This window comes from Cheilinus undulatus, linkage group 12, assembly GCF_018320785.1.
Source record: "Cheilinus undulatus linkage group 12, ASM1832078v1, whole genome shotgun sequence".
Classification (NCBI taxonomy): Eukaryota; Metazoa; Chordata; class Actinopteri; order Labriformes; family Labridae; genus Cheilinus; species Cheilinus undulatus.
The window spans coordinates 19,076,761-19,095,863 of record NC_054876.1 but is presented as its reverse complement, the minus strand read 5'-3'; the positions used below and the strand labels follow the sequence as shown (position 1 = coordinate 19,095,863).

Below are 19,103 nucleotides of genomic sequence, written 5' to 3'. Positions count from 1 at the left end.
TAGCAGTTCACACAAAATCCAGAATGTCCAGGCCAATAATAAACCTTAGTGACAAGACACCAACTTTTACAACGATGGAGATCAATATTTTGTCTGGCTTTAAAACCGGTTGAAAAAAAATATTAAAGGTAATGCAAGTACAGAAGCAAAAACAGATATTATACAGGAGAAGCCAATTTATTATTATAATTGTAGTTTAGACATTTGAATATTGCAAATTGTACCTTTAACAATAGATGGACCTGCCATTGGGTAAAATTTACCTGAGGCTGTTTCTCACTTGTTTCTAACTTTGTATTTTACGGTCTGTCAGTCTTTGAATATTCCTTGGAATTTTTTAATAACACCTGGTGTCTTAAAAAGCGTTTGCTTAAATTCAAATGCTATAAATGGTCTTTTTATACCCAGAACTTCCATGTGGGTATAATTTACCCCATAAGAAACCATTCATTTTCCCTCTGTTTTATTTGACACCAGCAGATAAAAAATACATCACAGATCATTGATCAACTTTTAATATTGATACCACTGACAAAAAAGACATTCATTCATTGTCAATAGAAATTCGCAGTGCTTTGAATGAAAAAGAATCTGATGTTGGTGAAGTTTCAGAGCTAAGATGATTCTGAATGTGACAGATCATCATCCCATAGTGGTCTAGTTCTTTTTCTGTGGTTAATGAGCTTTTCATTGTCTGTGGATAAATAATTTCTCTTGATCAGGGCTATAAATGAAAATCAATGCACTCTAATAAGGGGTAAATTTTACCTGCTGGCTGTTTTGGGTATATAGAGATCCCCAGTAGTTGTGTCAACTACAAATTTTTAGTGAATTCAGAAAAACAGAGCTGACTTTTGTTTATTAAAAATATCTCTCTTAATTCTGTGATAATTGTCTCATTGATTTATCTCTGAGAATTTTTTTTATAATTAATTCCAATATTAATGCCTTTTTGAATAAAAAGATTTGCTCAGTTTCTATTTTACCATGTTTCATATGTTTATACAGTGTTTTTATTATTACGTTTTCTGTTTTTAATGTGATTTACATTGAAATAAATACATTCAAATAAACTGCATTGATGATGCCTCTTTATCGCACTGATACGACTCATACTTACATTGAATGATTCAGATTAATGTTATGTTAATGTGTTTGAACTCTAGTGTCATTAGTTTCTATTATGGAGATTCTTTCCTTCATATTAAAGATTAGAATCTCTGTCTTTGGAGTTTGTGATGGAGAGAGCTGAAGTGCAGAGCAGCTAACAGCTTTTAGCAGCAATCCTCCCAGACTGTGGAGATGGCAGCTAATAGCTGTGTCACTTTTTAAATAACCTTTTCCAGCCTGTTCTCATCTTCTTCTTTGAGTGGATTTTCTCTCCAGCACAGACGCTCTCTGAGTCTCTAGGCTCTTTAACATCTGTCAGGCTTTAGCTTTGAATGCACATTTCTTTAAATGAATGTAGAAACAAAAGACATACTGACAGGATTAGTGCAGGTAAAAGCAACCAAAGGCTCCTGGAAATTGGACCTGAATCAGAGTGAAAGCCGTGTTTCTTCAGAGCAGGTTGATTCACTGTGGAGGTGACAGGTGGGCGTATTATTATCAGACTGATGCGTCAATGTGAGGGAAGGGTTTGAAAAGATGCTCACTAAGTAATTTATCTTACATGATGAAGGTCTGCTATTAACAAGTCATTTTTATTCTGGAGTTTGTTTTCTCCCTCCTCTTACATCCTGATAAATATTCTTGTTGTAGTAGCACTTTGTCTAAGTGTATTGTGCATCAAACTTGCCCTTTTCAGTGATAAACTGCCCTTCATTTACACTGTAAATTAAATTTGTCAGGCCTGCAGAGAGGTGTGCAGATGGCAGAGAGCTCTGCTGATGCACACCTTCATTTTTCACCTTTAAGCCCATTTTCAGATCAGGCGCTCTCTAACCTCGCCTACACAGTGCTCAAGCTATTTTGTGTTGTTTTTCATATGCTGAGTGCTAATTAGGAATGTGCTTGTATAATAGCAGGGTTGTCTACAGGCTGGCTGAATGTATGCTTCCTTAGTATAGATGTTAACTTTTGTGTATGTGAACACTGTATTTGATTTTACCATAACTGCTAAACAATTTTTAAAAATGTTCAGGAAACAGCAGGATTAAATGTAATTCTGTTATATTTTTCATGGTATTAATAATTTGATTGTTGACTCTTATATAAAACTTTACTGATCCTCATGGGGGAAAAGACTAAAAGACAAAGACAAAAACACTAAATAGTTTAAAATCAATCAGAGAGCTGAGAAGGACAGATAAGACAAATGAATTTAAAAAGATCAAAATAACTCAGCACACCTAAATACTAAAACGTCTCTAGATCTGGGGGTTCTTAAAAGGAAGAATACTCACTACTGAAGCAATATCCGTTCTGAATCATATTTTTCATTAATGGCTGTCATCCATCATTGAAAGTACATCATTGAAAGTAAAACAACAGTCTATATTAGCCTAATGGTAAAACCACCTATGATGACACAGAATGATTAAAAGAAATGAATGGAAACCAGGTTTGATAATATTTGTAATATTTGAACATGATATGGTATAGAATTCTACAAGCTTATATATAAGTATCTTGTATTTGAGAAAAGCTGAGACCCCCCCCCCATGATCCACACAAAAGGTTTACATATGTTGTTCTTAAGATCTTCGTATACACTGTTCAATAAGTATCATGATTTTAGTTCAAATGAGTAAATGTAGTTTTGACACCCTTCAAGGATCATTTAGATGGACTGAGGCAAAATGGAAAACTGTTCTGTGGTCAGATGAATGAAAATATGAAATTCTTTTTGGATACCATGGTACATCGTGTCCTGTGGACTAAAGAGGAGAGCAACCATCAGCACAGAGTTCATTAGTGCCTATAGCGTAAGTAGCTTACACATCTGGAATGGCACTATCAATGCTGAAATGTTTATAGAGGATTTAGAGCAACATACGCTCCCATCCTGACAACATCTCTTTCAAGGGAAGCTTTGCATATTTCAGCAAGACCGAATGCTAAACCAGATACTGCATCAGTCACAACAGCATGGCTTCACAATTGAAGAGTCCAGATCTTTCATCAGTGGAAAACATGTGGAGCATCATCAAATGAAAACTCTGGCAATGTAGACTCAGGACATTTGAGCAGTTAGAATCCTACATCAGACAAGAATGGGACAACATTCCTCCCAAAAAACTCCAGCAACTTGTCTCCCAGACATTTACAGACTGTTGTTAAAAGAAGAGTGTTTGCTAAACAATGGTAAACATGGCCCTGTTCTTACTTTTGTGAGATGTGTTGCAGCATATTTTGGGGGGGAATTGGGGTTTGGGTTTGACTTTTGCCATGCCAACAGGATGACACATAATTTCAATATCATGTTCATAGTGTCATTACAATCAGAGGTGAAAAGTAAGTAAATAGAAACACCCTAAAAAAAATGAAAGTTTGGTTCAGGTGCTTGAAATGTACACTATTTGTGTAATTCCAGTGACTAGTGAATAAAATCATCCCCCACCACAATTTATACAGGGAAGTATTAAATGTTTTATTCAACTACATTTATTGGGAAATTATAAATACTTTTTTTTTTTCATGTAAATGTAGATTTAGAATAAAAAACAACTTTATAAAAAAAGGCTTTAGATGTGGTTTACCAACAATTCAACACATGAGAAGGCACAGAAATCAATCCTGAAAGCTACCTGTGAATATAAAATTCATTTCATTTGTAAAAACCATCAAGGCCAACTGCATTTTTTTTTTTTTTTTTTGTTTTGTTTTTGTTTGTTTGTTTGTTTTTTTACAGTAAAACTAATTCTAATGAAGGACAGATGAAAAGTGGTTCAAGAAAATATTTGTTTTGTATTTATAATGGGATATAGACTAACTGTCGGCTCTGCTGGTACTTGAACTTTACAATGAGACATGGTGATCGAAGAGCATCTGCTCTGAGGACAGCACCATCTATTCTCCTGTGGCGTCAGACGATGGAGCTGGAGGTGTCATTTAAGGCTGATGATGTCATCTGAGGCTGATGATGTCATCTAAGGTTGATGGGATGAAGAGGCTGATTTAATTAAAAAGACATGCGATGGTGAGATGAAGTGTTTCACATAATGATGGCATGAATTAGAAGAATAGAAAGCCATACTCTTAAAAGACAACAGGGATATGATAGTCTAATGATGAGACAGTGGTGCAGTTCTGTGTGACCAAGTGATGAGAACAGCTCATGACCACAGGGAAATACGAGTATTAGCTCATTAGTTCATTTATCTGGAGACAGTGTACAATGACTGATCATCCATACTTCAGAAATTAAAAACAAACTGCACATGACATACTACAATAAAACACCCACACAGCAAGGACAGGATCTGGCGAGACACATTAGATAAACTTTATTGTTAAGATTTAAACAACTGTAAGTGATATTATTAAAAAGTGGCAGTGTTTAGGAACAACAGTAACTCAGCCACAAAGCAGAAGACCATGTTAAACAGAGCAGGGTCAATGACTGCTCAGGTGCTTGGTGTGTTAGAACTACCAACCAATGGGTTTCCATGGCCGAGCAGCTGCATGCATGCCCAACATCACCAAGTGCAGAGTTGTGTAAAGCACACTGACAATGATCTGTGGAGCAGTGGAAATGAATTATTTGGTGTGAAAAATTACACCTCTCTGTTTGGCAGTCAGATAGGCAAGTCTGGGTTCGGCGGATGCCAAGTTAACGTTACCTGCCAATTGTGGAGCTTGGTGGAGGAGGGATAATGGGATGTGGTTGTTTATCAGGGTTTGTGCTAGGCTCCTTATCTCCAGTAAAGGGCAATATTAATGCCTACCAAACCAAGACATTTTGGACAGTGCTGTGCTTCCATCTTTGTAGCAACAGTTTGGTGAAGACCCTTTTCTATTCCAACATGACTCTGTCCCATTGCACAAAGAAGGACTATGAAGACATGGTTTGATGAGTTTGGTGTGAAAGAACTTGACTGGCATGCACAGAGCCCTGACTTCAACCCCACTGAGCGTCTTTGGTATGAACTGGAACGGGAATGCAGGCCAGGCCTTCTCTTCCAACATCAGTCACCTCATAAATAAGAATTAGAATGAATGAGCACAAATTCCCACAGAAAACTCCAAAATCTTGCGGAAAGCCTTTAAAGAAGAGTAGAGGCTGTTAAAGCTGCACAAGGGGCACCAACTGTGTATTAAAGTACAGGTATTTGAATACAATATTATTACAGTCCCTACAGGTGTAATGGTCAGGCAGCCAAGCATTTTTGTCCATATACAGTAGTGTATATGCAACCTGTTAAATGTGTAGTAAAATAATGTATTTTTTAAAAACTTTTTAAACCAATTAGTTTGTATTAGTTACTCAGAAGGTGGCTGAGAGCTAGCTTTAGTCTTATGGTGTGAGAACAGTAGCATAAGGTAATGGCAGACCTTAGAGGCCATTATGATGGGCCTTTAGGAAGTACACATGCATAAATATACATACACAATATATGTGCACATAACCAGGCATGTATATGGTACCAAGTTTGTATTCATAATTTTATTATATTTGTAGAATAATCCTGTAATTTTATTATAATTTGCCTCTTTTTATTTTTCAATACCATGGCAGCATTGGTTTGGCAGGTTTGAGAGGAGATACCAGATGGTATCACTCATTTTAGACTGTGGAGGTGCCTTGAAAAGGATGTATTTTTTTTAATGTTATCGACACGGCCCTGCTAGGGGCCCTCTTTCCATCCAAAAGAGCCCACTCACATCATGGATGCCAGTGCAGCCATAGTGTCTGCACTGTCTATAGTTACGCCTCTGCATGAGAACATGAAATAATTTGTATTTTTTATTGAAATAAATCCAGAATGTTGTGATTTTTCTGTTGCAGAGGCTCATAATGTGATAAAAAATAAAATAAAATTCAGATTGAATGTGCAGCCCTGTTGAGCATGAGTGCAGGTGTAAATATAACATTTAGATAACTCCTCACTGAATATTCACTATGGCTTAATTTTACTGGGAGGGAATATTGAATTATGCACCGAAATTGTTGAGCTGAGGCTCTGGGTCATTTTCCACCATTATCCAAACACACATGCAGAGTACTGGACATCTGCTCCTCCTCTGTGCTGATGCTGCAAAATAAGACTGTATCTCCAAAACATTATTTTTTTAGATTTATTTTGGGAATTTCTGTGTTTAAGCAAGAGAGTTATCATGACCTTTTGAAAAGTTAGAAGTTTTTTCAAGGTTTGAATAAAAGGTTTTCTGATCAATATTTCAGTAGTCCGGGTTGAAGTTAGACCCTGTCACCTTCATTACTGAGCACAAAGAAAGCACGGATGTTTTTAAAAGAAGAAAAAAAAAGCATATGGATGGATGGATGGATGGATGGATGGCTGGATGGATGGATGGATGGATGGATGGAAATAGGGATAGGTGGATGGAGGGAATGATTTTCGGGTTGCTTTATTAGTTCTTAGGATTTACCAAAAAAACAAAACACTTTTTCATCCTCACATAATAAATAAATCCAGGGACAGTGTGCAATGGCATTGATCATAATCTGAGTGGGAAATCTTTCTGGGCCAGTTGGGAAGCTGTGGGGGCCCTGATGTGGTCCTTAGACCACTAGTTGATGATCAGTGGTTTAGATCTTTTTACAGTTTGCTTTTATTTTAGAGGAGACACATTTTGGAGGTCACATTGCTTACTTTGTTTTCACAAGTGATTTGTGCTTTTCTCGAAAATTCGATTTTTTTATGATAATGAAATTAAGCCCAGTGGAAAAAAACAGAAAAGCATAATTTTATAAATGAGACAGCAGCTGACAGTCATGATGAGTCACGCTCATGTCGCTGTCTGGACTGGCGACCCACGGTCTCAATAAAAAAACACAAGTGTGAACAGGTTTGACACATTCTTGGACACTAACAAGCTCTGTGAAGACAGCACATCTGCTCCTCTCTATTCTCAGGAGGAAGAAAAGCAACTTAACATCTTAATTTTGTAATGACAGGATGGATCAGTTCCAGCCATAAACAGACGTGAATATGGTGATGTTATTTATTTTCTCTTACTTGGGTTGAATTGGTCAAAATTTTGTAAAAATGATTTAAAACAAATACTTCTGTTACTAGTAGGGATTTGTTTGAGTTTTTGATATTTTCTTGCCTGTCTGTGTATTTTTCCTGTTTACTTCTGTATTGTGCATTAGCTTAATGTACAGTATGATCTTCCTATATGTGCATGTATTCACAGCAGTGATAATGTGCATCCTCTTAGAGTGCCTTGCATAATAATGAATGAGCAAAATGGAAGTGCATGCCTTTCTTTGTGTACAGTGTTGGTACGTGCATGCACCTTTGCGCGTGCACGCACCACTTGCCAATTGTGTATGCCAATCGTGACGTTTCAGGCCCATCAGTTGTAGCCAGTTTCCATGGTAACAGCTCTCAGAGAGCACAGACGTGGGAGGGGAGGGGAGAGGAGCTGAGACAATTATGGTGGTGGAGGGTGCTGGAAGAGGAAGAGCCCGCGATGAGAAGTGCGAACGGTGTGAACCGTGGGATGAGACAGAACGAGAAACAGATGCATGTGCTACAGTGGTGTGTGTCTGTGGTTGTGTACATAGGTGTGTGTGTGGGTTTGTGTTAAGGTGTGTGTGCAGAAGAGTCACACAGAATCACTGGGGTTGTTCTCATGACAAAATACACAATACTTTTAAAAATATATGAATTTAAAATAAGTATTGTGTAGAAAAGCCACCTTTAATTGTTTTTTTTCTGAGTCTCAGAGCGAGTCAACAGGAATCTCTAATACAATTTAGTTTCCATGGTGACAGCAGGGAGTGATATGTCCTTTTCAAACAGAGGGAAAATGCCAGCTTGAAGCCTGGTTGTTGCTCTGTTTTCTTTCTAAATCATTATTTAGACAAGTGATAACCCAGCAAACCTCACAAATGAGCCCAAAAGATGGACTCAGCATTTCTTCCTCTTGAAATCAGTGAAAATGAATATTACTAAGCATTCAAATGTTGGTATGTTACAGCTGCAGTAACCCTGCAGAGGGAGGGCAATGGGGTTGATCAGACTCCTTCATGCCCTAATGTTTGAAATTGTCCCTATAGGTAGATGAACATGATGTGCCCCTTGACAAAATGCATATTCTGGTGATGTATCCTCCTAAGTGCCCCCTGAGGGAATAAAATTGGACTATGTGCCCTCCTAAGAGCCCTCAGAGTGATTCATACATGGCGACGTGCCCTCCTAAGTGCCCCCTGAGCAAATGACATTTGATAAACTGCCTTCTTAGGTACCCTCTCAGTAAATAAAATTTGACGAAGTGACCTCCTTATTGTACTCTGAGAGGAAAAATTTGGCCCTCAGAGTGAATAACATTCTATAAAGTGCCCTTTAAAGTACCTTCTATGTAGCCAAATTTGACAAGTTCCTTCTTTGGTGCCGTTAGGCAGGCAAAATTAGATAAAATACCCTTGTAAGTGCCCTCTTAGAGGATAAAATTTGACAAAGTACCTTCCTAAGTGCCGTCTGAGTTGACTAAATTTAGTAAATATGCACTCTAAAATACCCTTTATGTAGACAAATTTTGACAAAGTGCCCTCCTAGGTGCCCGCTGAGAGGCCTAGATTTGAGAATTCGCCCTCTTAAGTGCCCTTTAATTGAAGAACATTTGAATAAGTGCACTCTTAAGCACCCTCTTTGTAAAACAAATTTGACAAAGTGCAGCTTAAGTCCCCTTTGAGTTAATAACATTTCATAAAGTGCACTCTCAAGTGCTCTCCGAGTGAATGCAATTTGACAAAGTGTCTTCCTAAGTGTACTCTGAAAAGACAGAATTTCATAATTTGCCCTCATAAGTGCCCTCTGAGTGAATAAAATTTGACAAAGTTCCCCCCTAAGTTTATTCTGAAAGGACATCTGCAACATCTGACAAAGTGCCCTCTAAACTTCCCTCTGAGTGAATAACATTCCATAAAATGCCCTTTAACTACCCTCTATGTAGAAAAAAGTATCGTCAAACTGCCCTCATAAGTGCCCTGAGTGAATAACATTTGATAAAGTGCCCTCTTAAGTGTCCAATATGTAGCCGCATTAGACAAGTGCTCTGTTTAGTGCCCTCAAAGGAAAAACAAATTTCTCACTGAGTCAATATCATATTGTAAAGTGCCTTCTTAAGTATCCTTTATGTAGACGAAATTCGACAAAGTGCCCTGTTAAGCACCTTTTAGTAGGACAAATTTTGAAAAAGTGCCCTCAAAGGTGCTTTTCAAATGGACAGCACATTATGAATTGTCTTCTGTGCTGCCTTTCCAGTGGACAGTAAGTGATAAAATGCCCTCTCTGTTTTTTACTTCTAGTGGGCATGGCTTACTCTCAGCGGACAAAACCAGAGGGCACATGTCCACAAGTGGAGAAAATGTAATTCAGAGCTATAATGTCATATGAGTTTATTTTCACTAACATTCTCCTTGTGCCTTTCTGTGAAATCATTGGTTAAATACATCATAGTTCTTTATCTGTGTTGCAGAGCTCTAGTAGATGTAATCCCAAAAAAACTGGAATCTTATCCAGGTTTTGTAACTATTTCATGTCAAATATCTGACAACTTGCATACATCAGGTGCCCTTCTTATCATTTTCGCCCCTGCCCCTGAAACATCCCAAGTCCACCACTGTGCAGTGACATTTTCATTAGTAATCTCTTGCTGTGTTGGTTATATTAAGCATTGAGCACTCTTGAATTTGATATATTAATATTCTGGAGGTGCAGGCATTAATGAAAAGCCATCATGCTCTCTTTGCAGCCTCTCCAGTAGAAGCTCTTCTCACATCAGAGAAGCATTTTGAGGGAATTTAGTTATTTCGGAGCTTCTTAAGAGGCTGGAGTGAATGTCTCTGAATCCACTTCCAAGTACAGCTGCTTTTCGATGCGGCTCTTTCCACTCTTGCGCTTCATCTAATGCACCACTTAGTATCTGCTTATAGAAGATATTTTTCTCCTTCAGAACATCTCTAAAGTTGGCTGAGCATCCATCTGCAAAACTGCTTACAGATGGGAAACAAACTGACCCAAAATACCCAGGAGGAAAGAAACTTGGACATGATCTTTTTGGTATTAGTGTTTTATTAGAATACGGCATGAGAATTGCTGCTTATTAACTGTACATCAGAGTGTAACCTAATAAATATAAAGTAACCCACCAAATTTACTGTAGCGTACATTGATGATAAATGTATAAAAGACAGATACAAAGAGATATACTGAAATACAGTTTTCTAAAATGCTTTGTTCAGAGCAACTACATAATGACATTCAAATGAGCTGTATTTCTCCTCCTCGCTTCCTCGTGTTCTGTGCTTTATAATAGTGATTGTCCAGACTCGACACGCTCACACTGTTGGCAGAGTTTTGAGGTCTCAGCATCCTGTGATTATTTTAATGGGAACATCATTTGGTACAACGTGTTCTGTCTACTGAGTCTCCAAGAACACTGACAGACTATTAAAGTCGCTTCTGTTGAGTAAATGTTGCAGTTTGGTTCAAATTCACATCATACGAGACGTTTGAGTTGCTCCTTTTAAAACCCTTATTAGTGCCAAAGTGACACGAAACTGACTGTGATCTGCAGAGGGGTGTGTTTGAGTATCTGTGAGGATTTTGTAATTGGCAGCGTTTTATGGCTGAAGCCGTCATAAAAGTTCTGTCACATATAAAAATGGTTTGACATGTTGATCAAGAACAGCTAGTGTGGAAGCAGTGAGAATAAAATACTATATAAGCTTAAAAATCAGCCGCATTGAAGCTGTAAAGTGACATTTTGATTTTTTTTTTTTTTTTTTTTTTTTAGGGGAAAAGCGTCCTGACATATATAAATAGGTCACTACAGAGTTGTGATTTTTTTGTATTGATTGCAGGGATTACATCTGAAACACAGGCAGGACAATCTGCTGATATTTAAATTGCAAAACTGTCTAATGAAGAGATTAAATTCAGCAGCGCCCATGTAGCAACCCCTTTTTCTCCATTATGTCTCACTTTAAATAGCACATCAATGACAAACACTGAGTAATATGTTCCTTTGTGAGGACACAAGTTGGGGCTTTATTGCGCCTGCCTGGTTGCCAGGGAAAGTGTGTCTGATGCTTAGAGACCGAAACAGCTGATGACCCACTTCACTGATTGTGTGCTCAAACATCTACGGGTTCAAATCAGTTCCCTGCGGCCACTGATCTCCAGACATAGACATTGGGATACCACAAAGATAGACAACAGCTGGGGGTAGTGATGGTAAGCACCCCAAGCTAAAGCTACTACGAGGAAGAGCCAAAGAAAAATAGTTTAAAAAACCTTTGGAGTAATACACAGCCTAGAAAGGTGGAGGCTGAGCATCCCAAAAAGGTGGACATATCAGCAATTACCCAAGACAACAAATTGACAAATGTGGTCAATAGAAAGTCTACAATAACTAAGGCTGCCTGGAGATCTCACAAGCCTAAATGAGATGCTTGATAGGAAAGCAAATGGTGTCCGACTGTGCTGTGCTCTGGGTTTGCAACGCTTTGTCATCAACCGATGTTGCGGGCCGCTCCCACCAGGGGTATCCTGGAGCTCAGCCCTGAGCAGCTAGGAGCTCGAGACTGCAAGGCCACAGGAGAGTTATAGGAGTATGTAGATAACAGATTATTTTGCCATTCATTTTGATATTATTCCACTTTTTTTCCCTTATGCCATGAGTGAGTCCATCAGGAAGTTAAAAGGTTCAAGTTTTTAACAAAGGATGTGTGGTTTCATGTAAAATTCTGTGGTTTTCCACCTCAAAAGTCAACTTTACTTTGTCAGTGGTGCCCTAGTAGCTCTGCAACCCACTGACAGACAGGTGACCTGTAGCTCAGCCACAGGATGAGATGTAAAGTTGATACAGTTATTATTTTCTATTGTGAGTTGGTGCATTGTCTAGTAGTTTGGCATGTTTTTTTCCAGCTGTTTGGATGTATCTGCTCTATGTGGATTGACATGATTTGGCAGTGGCCAGCACTGAAAATAAATCTGGCACTTATCTCAAGCTGAGTGGAGCTTCTTGGGCACTGCAGGGAAAACCAGAGAGCATGAAATGAACCTGCTCAGATTGACTAAAGAGGGAGCAATTTGCTCCGCAGTGCACTTTGCAAGTGGGTTGTCGTGCAGACGGAATAACTGGAATTTGGGGATTCAAGGGATCAAGGCCTGCAATCACACCGCAGTCCAAGAACCTCTGTGTTCCTCAAGTTCCACCTCAAACCAGGCAGAGACCTTTTAGTGTTGAGTGGTCTGCTGCAAACAAGGACAGAGAGGAAGGTCTCCAATTTGAAAAGAATGTGAATGAAGAATGAAGCTACAGGGAACATTCACAATCATTATCAGCAATGCAGCAAAGGCTGCAGTCAAATCAAGCACATCAGACGGATTCCTTGCACAGGGTGACTTCAGGAGACATCTAAAATTACAAGAAACTTTTGTAGTGACTGCTCTGAGGCCAGTTATTGTTCGTATGTCAGAGAAAAAACTCAAAAGGCTCATTCTGAAGCTCACTGTTTCCTAGTAAGACCAGATAAAGGAAGCCTTTGATAAAAAAAAGTAGGCAAAGTCAGAATGTCAGAGCAGTGATTGGAAGGCCCAGAGTGAACCAATCATTTCCCTGGGTTTTCCTTTGGTTTACGAGACAGAAAAGCGGTAGAGTTAAAAAAGACCTCAATTACTGCAGAAAAGGCATTCAGAAGGATGATGATCAAGCAGGGTGATGTGTGGACTACTCAAGCTGGACACAAGCTGGGGCCTGATAAACTCCAGCTGGGTCAAAGTGAATCTGATGTTGAGAGAGCTTCAACTTCAAATGACCCCAGGACTCTTCAATAATGATGTTACCTTGCTAGAACTGGAGGTGCATGCTAAAATGTTGGGATTTAAGGGCCATAAACAGGGGTAGGAGACAAAAATAGGGGACCAAATAGTAAAGAATGATGGTTGTAGTTTTTTCATGGGATTTACTGGTGGTATCTCTTACATTGGACAGTGTCAAAATTATCCTAGGGTACTGCTGTTGGGTTATTTTTGTAAGTATATATACGGTGCCTATACCAAGTGTTCACCCAGTTGGATGTTTAACCCTTTTATTGATTTTATAAATCAGTCATGGTCAATTAAACTTTTTTAGTGTCAAAGTGAAAACAGATTTCTACAAAGTAAGTCCCATTAACTAAAAATATGTATGCAATAAAAAATAAGTGACTGCATAAACATTCAGCCCCCTTTAAAGTGACCAACTGGTGCTAATAGTCTCACAATTAGTAAAATGGGGATCACCTGAGTGCAGGGAATGTGTCTTAAGTGATTGTAGCATAAAGACACTTATGTCTGGAAGGTCCAGTCACTGGTTAATCAGTATTCATGGCCACCATTACACCATAAAGCCAAAAGAAAACTCTAAGTAACTCAGAGAAAAGGTCATTGAAAAGTAGAAGTCAGGGGATGAATAAAAAACTTTCCAAGGTACTGAACATCCCCAGGAGTTCAGTTAAATCTGTCATCAAGGAATGGGAGGAATATGGCACATGTGTAAAACTGCCTAGATCAGGCCGTCCTCACAAACTGAGAGACAGTGCAAGAAGGAGACAGGTGAGAGAGGCCACCAAGACACCAATGGCTACTCTGAATGAGTAACAAGCTTCAGCAGCTGAGATGGGAGAGACTCTGCATACAACTGTTGCCCAGGTTCTTTACCAGTCAACATTTTAAGAGGATTTAGGAGGACATTTGGCAAAGAGGAAGCCACTTCTCAAGAAAACATATATTCAATCTTGACTAGAGATCACCAAAAGGCATGTGGGAGACTCCATGGTCAAGTTGAAGAAGGTTCTATGGTCTGGTCAGATGAGACCAAAATGGTCCTTTTTGGCCATCAGACAAGATGCTATGCTTGGCAGACACCAAACATTGTACATCACCACAAACACACAATTACCACTGGGAAGCACGTTGGTGGTAGCATCATGCTGTGGGGATGCTTCTCAGCAGCTGGCCCTGGAAGTCTTGTAAAGGTAGATGGTAAAATTAATTGGCAAAATATAGGAAATCCTGGAGGATAATCATATTCAGTCTGCAAGAGAACTACAGATAGATTTTTTTTTCCAGCAATACAATGCCCAGAAGCATACAGCAAAAGCTATACAGAAATGGTTCAAAGACAACAAAGTCAATGTTCTGGAGTGGCCGAGTCAAAGCCCAGACCTCAATCCAATAGAGAATTTGAGGCTGGACTTGAAATAGGTGTTCACACCTGATCCCTGTGCAACCTGACAGAGCTTGAGCAGTTTTGCAAAGAAGAATGGAGTAAAATTGCAACTTACAGACTTGCAAGCCTGATTGAGACCTATCCACACAAACTTAGTGGTTGAATTTCAGCCAAAGGTGTATCTAAATATTGATTTGTAGTGGGTGAATATTTATAAAGTCATTTATTTTACATTTCATATTTTTATTTCATTTTTATTACTTTGTAAAAATCAGTTTTCACTTTGATATTAAAGAGGTTTTTAGTTTTTTTGGTGAAAAAAGCTAAATTACATTGACCGTGATTGATTTATAAAATCAATAAAAGGGTAAAACAGAAGTGATTACTTTTTGTTGGCACTGGATATGCCTACAATTTATGTACTCAAATATCAGATTCAAGGGCTTAAACTAATCCTGAGTACCAGTGGTTATCTTTGATGTGTACTCATTACAACACAGCCTTTAAAGGTGATTCATTTGGAGAGTTTAGAAACTACTTCAACAGTCTGTCGTGTTCCAGACATTTTTTTCCTTGATGAGTCCCACGGTTTGTACACCAGATGTCACATCACAAACATCACAGTTTTTCTACTGATGTTAAGATTACACATTTGAGCTGTCACTTTTCTACCAACAGATCAAGCTGATGAACACATGATAAAGGCAGCACCAGCTGAGAAAAGGCTTTGCTCACTTACGTATTCCCCCTCTCAACTGTATGGCTGAGACGACTTGACTGTCTTTACACCTCTGAAATAACTAAACATTGTCATAAAGACATGTTTGTCTCCTTTGCCACTCATGTCTCATTCACTGTTATTACATACACTGGTCACTCCACCGATATGTCTCACGAGTCATGTTACATTGCTAATTTGCTTGTTTTTAATTGCTTTTGTACATGAGCTTTCTAAATTCTATATCAGATCAGAGAAAGTTGCAGTACTAAAATGACTACAGTATAGATGCAGATGAGTAAACTTCACTGGAAACAGGAATAAGGCGCTCCCTGCACACTTAAAATACAACAAAACTATTTTTCTACTTTAGATTAAAAAACACTGTGCCAAAACTGAATGTGTTTAATTGAATCTATAAGACTTTTAAATATGGCACAATGTTTTTCAGATACAAACATTTGATATTTGGTGTCAGAGCATGAGGCTCTTTGGAAAGCATGATCCCATGATGTAGCATAAATACGTTCTGACTGTATGGACATATTTATTGTTAATGCACACTACAAGCTAAGAGCCTCAGATTCACACTTGTTATTTAGTCCTTGTTTTTGTTACAGTTTAAATCATGTATTTTGGTGGAGGCTGGCATAGAGGAGTTATTGTATTGATCTGTTTCAACTCCTTTTTTCTCCTTATTTCCTGGCCAGACCCTCTGCACTCCTTACAGTGATTTAAAGTTTCTTACAGTCTCTGTATCTGTAACACAATCATAGCAGATATGTCTATCATCTTAGACACAAAACATTCCTGCTTTTAGGACTATTTAAAGTCAGAGGATACAGACATATTGTTTCCAGCCCCTTAGTGTTTGGAGATTCACAGTGAGTTGAGGGACTGGATCAGTAAGAGCAGCATGGGAAAACTCCAGCCCTTCAGGAATATACTGTTATTTTGTATAATGGGTCAAAGGCAACACAGACACCTGCTGGGACGTCATCCGTCTGTATCATTTCAGTCTTTGTCCAGCTGTCCAACAGCAGTATCTAGGATCAAGCGATATAACAGGGCGGAGGCAACACTTTTACATTCACATTATCACTCAGACTGGTCTATTTAGTCCAAGGTTAGACTTTTAAAAAAGCAGATGGAAAGAGTCAGAGCTAGTGTCTCCATTTGTTCCTCTGAGTCTTTCACACAGTTTCATCCATTGATTTCTCCAGATCTCCTGTCTGTTAGAAGCTCACCAAAGCGTAGACCATACTGCAGCAAGAAATAGACCGAGAATAAACAGATGGATGAACAGGATTAGAGGATTAGTATTTATCCATAAAGTATAATCTAAAAACAATCATTTGTATCTTAAAGCAGTGGTGTCCAAACTTGATTTCACTGAGGGCCACAAAGAAAAAAAGATATGAAGATGACTACGCCCCACTACCTCAACTTTAATGTATTAACGTAGTAAAATTAATCCAATGGGGATCACAGATGCTTGAGTGGTTCTATCCACTGTCCTTCCTCTATCTAATAAAGGTATGAAAAGGCCCAAAAATAAATCTTTAAAATTAATCCAATGGAGTTTAAAAACTGATTTTATTCAAATACACTTGAAGAAAATGTCACAACTAAACTTCTGAGTGCAGACCTGATTTTCTCAAGTTTGAGAAAAACAAAACAAAGTTACCTAACCAGAGAGAAGCTGATGGGGGACTGGATAATTTCCATGAAAGAAGAATTCTCCTCCGTGTCAAGAGCGTAGGAAACTTGCAAAGCAGTTGGATTGGCCAGATTCAATGTCTGTCATCAGGCAAATCAATCTTGTAAAGCTTCAATCTGAAATGACTACATCATATTTTTCTCCATTTTCTGTCTTTCTTGTGATAAGAATTGTTTTTAAATCATAATTTTTATATTTATTTTTTATTTCTTTTCTTCTAATGACAATTCTGAATTGCTGGTTATTCAATTTATGTGTAGAATCTAAGCACACAGGCATGATATACACATAATGCATGACATCTTATTTTATTATTATGGTGTATTGTTTGTTTGTTTCTTTTCTCTTTATTAAACCCCCATACAAATAACCATAAAACTCCACCCAAAACCCCAAAACAGCTATTCTTTGGTAAATCTTGGTTATTGCCCCCAAGTAGTCTGTGTTGCTGTCTTTATAATGTATATCTTGATTGCTCTGGGTTTTTTTTAATTATCATTAATATTTTCATTTTCTTTCTTTGTCTCTTCTTCATTTTTCATTGTCCCTTATATCCGTCTTCTACATCACTAACCTGCTCTGTTACTTTTCACCAATACAAGTGAAAAAGGAAAACAAACGATTGTGCCATGTCTGAAAATGGATCAGACCAATCACTGTCATTTGAGAAGAACGAGACAGTAGGTGCAGGGGGGGTTTAGTTATACTGGAAGCCAATAGCAATGGTAGCTGGTGTAGCATTAAGCTCAAATATAGCTATAGTACAGCATAGCTGTTGTTTTATAAGAGATGAGCCACATTTCTTTATTAAAACAAGTGTAAGAAGCCACACTGAAACCTTCTCTAGGCAGAGAAGATGTTTTAACACTTCACCTGACCGAGTTCTATCCACCAACAGGCTTCAACGGTAATAGTATATGGCAGTGCCCGCCTGTGGAGCTCAGGTTACTACCAGAGCTACACGTTTACTACCTCATGTTGTCTTGTCCTTCGTCCAATCATCTTCCAAGAACTTGAAATGTCCTGCCCTTCCAAACACTTTGTATTGGAGGCTTCCCAGATGAAGGTGAAATATATCCATGCAACTGATATGAAACAGGCATGTCAGGTAATAGTCAGTTTATTTTTACGACTTATTACCTCCACCAAGAAGGTTATGTGATCGGGTGGGTTTGTTCGTTTGTTAGTTAGTTAGTTAGTTTGATAGTTGGTTAATAACATAACTCAAAAAGTTGTGGACGGGTTTTCAGGAAATGTCAGAAATGGCATAAGGAAGAACTGATTACATTTTGGGAGCGATCCGGATCACTGTCTGGATTCAGGAATTTTTTTAAGGATTCCTTAGTATTGGGAGATAGGGCTAATGGCGGAGGTCTGCGCTGTTACCACTTTACACCAGGAGATGGCGGACATGAGTAACTTCAATCCCAGCAACATTTTTGGGTGTGTTTCTATTCAAAGTTTTGGAGTTTATAGACTTTGAAAGACAAACGCCCGGTCGAGGAGACGAGCCGGAGCGTAACAGAGAGAAAAACAGCGAATTGTAGTGAAAAAACTCCCAATGCTGGGAGGAATAGAGGAATATTCACCCTCTGCCATGACTTCCAGTCGTCCAGTGAGACCATGGGTGAGACCATCAGTGCATCTGTTGGCACCAGCAGGCAATGCTTCCACCATGACAGTCCACCTGTAGCGAAAGCCAATGCTTTGCCGCACCGTGTTTCCACCCCACCGAGGAGGGAGTAATTGGCGAATGCAGTGGTGGGGGGTGTATGGGGACGGATCCAGGAATTTTTTAAAGGATTCTGCACTATTGGGAGATATTGCTAACGGTGGAGGTCTAAGCTCTCCGAGTGCTTTTCTAGTTCTGTCATGAAATTCAGTCATGAAAGAAGCATGTGACAAATTGTTTTTGTATAGATTTTTGTTTATAGACTTAACACAACAGCATCACATGGTATGGAAATTAAGAAGCACAACACAGCCATGTAAAATCTTCGTGCTCTAGTGTTGGTCATGTTTAACTTATTTACTGAATCTGCTGTGAGCCAAAGTTGGTCCACGAGCCATAGTTTGGACACCACTACCTTACATCAACACTGCATTGAAAAGACTCTGATTTTCACTGACCTGTAGAGATAGTAGAAGAAAGAGAGAAGATAAAATCCCAGTTTACACCAGGACTCCTTCTGGCAGTAACTGAGAATATCTGCGTTCATCACGCTGACAGGATCATACATAACTTCAGAGCCATCAGCTGGTCGATGAAAAAACCTGAATAAAGCAAAATGTTCAGCTCAGCATATAAAACTC

At 38.6% G+C, this 19,103-nt stretch overlaps 1 protein-coding gene across 1 annotated transcript in view; it reads right to left on the bottom strand.

Annotated features, from left to right (window-relative positions):
* Positions 1 to 14,400: 14,400 nt before the first annotated feature.
* cnih2 (cornichon family AMPA receptor auxiliary protein 2) overlaps positions 14,401 to 19,103 on the bottom strand; it is a 32,914-nt gene continuing 28,211 nt past the window's right edge. The window contains exons 5-6 of the mRNA XM_041800752.1: positions 18,921 to 19,064; positions 14,401 to 16,333 (exon numbers count right to left, since the gene is read on the bottom strand). Coding sequence (XP_041656686.1) covers positions 16,306 to 16,333; positions 18,921 to 19,064 — 172 coding nt within the window. The 3' untranslated portion in view covers positions 14,401 to 16,305. The remainder of the gene's footprint in view (positions 16,334 to 18,920; positions 19,065 to 19,103) is intronic.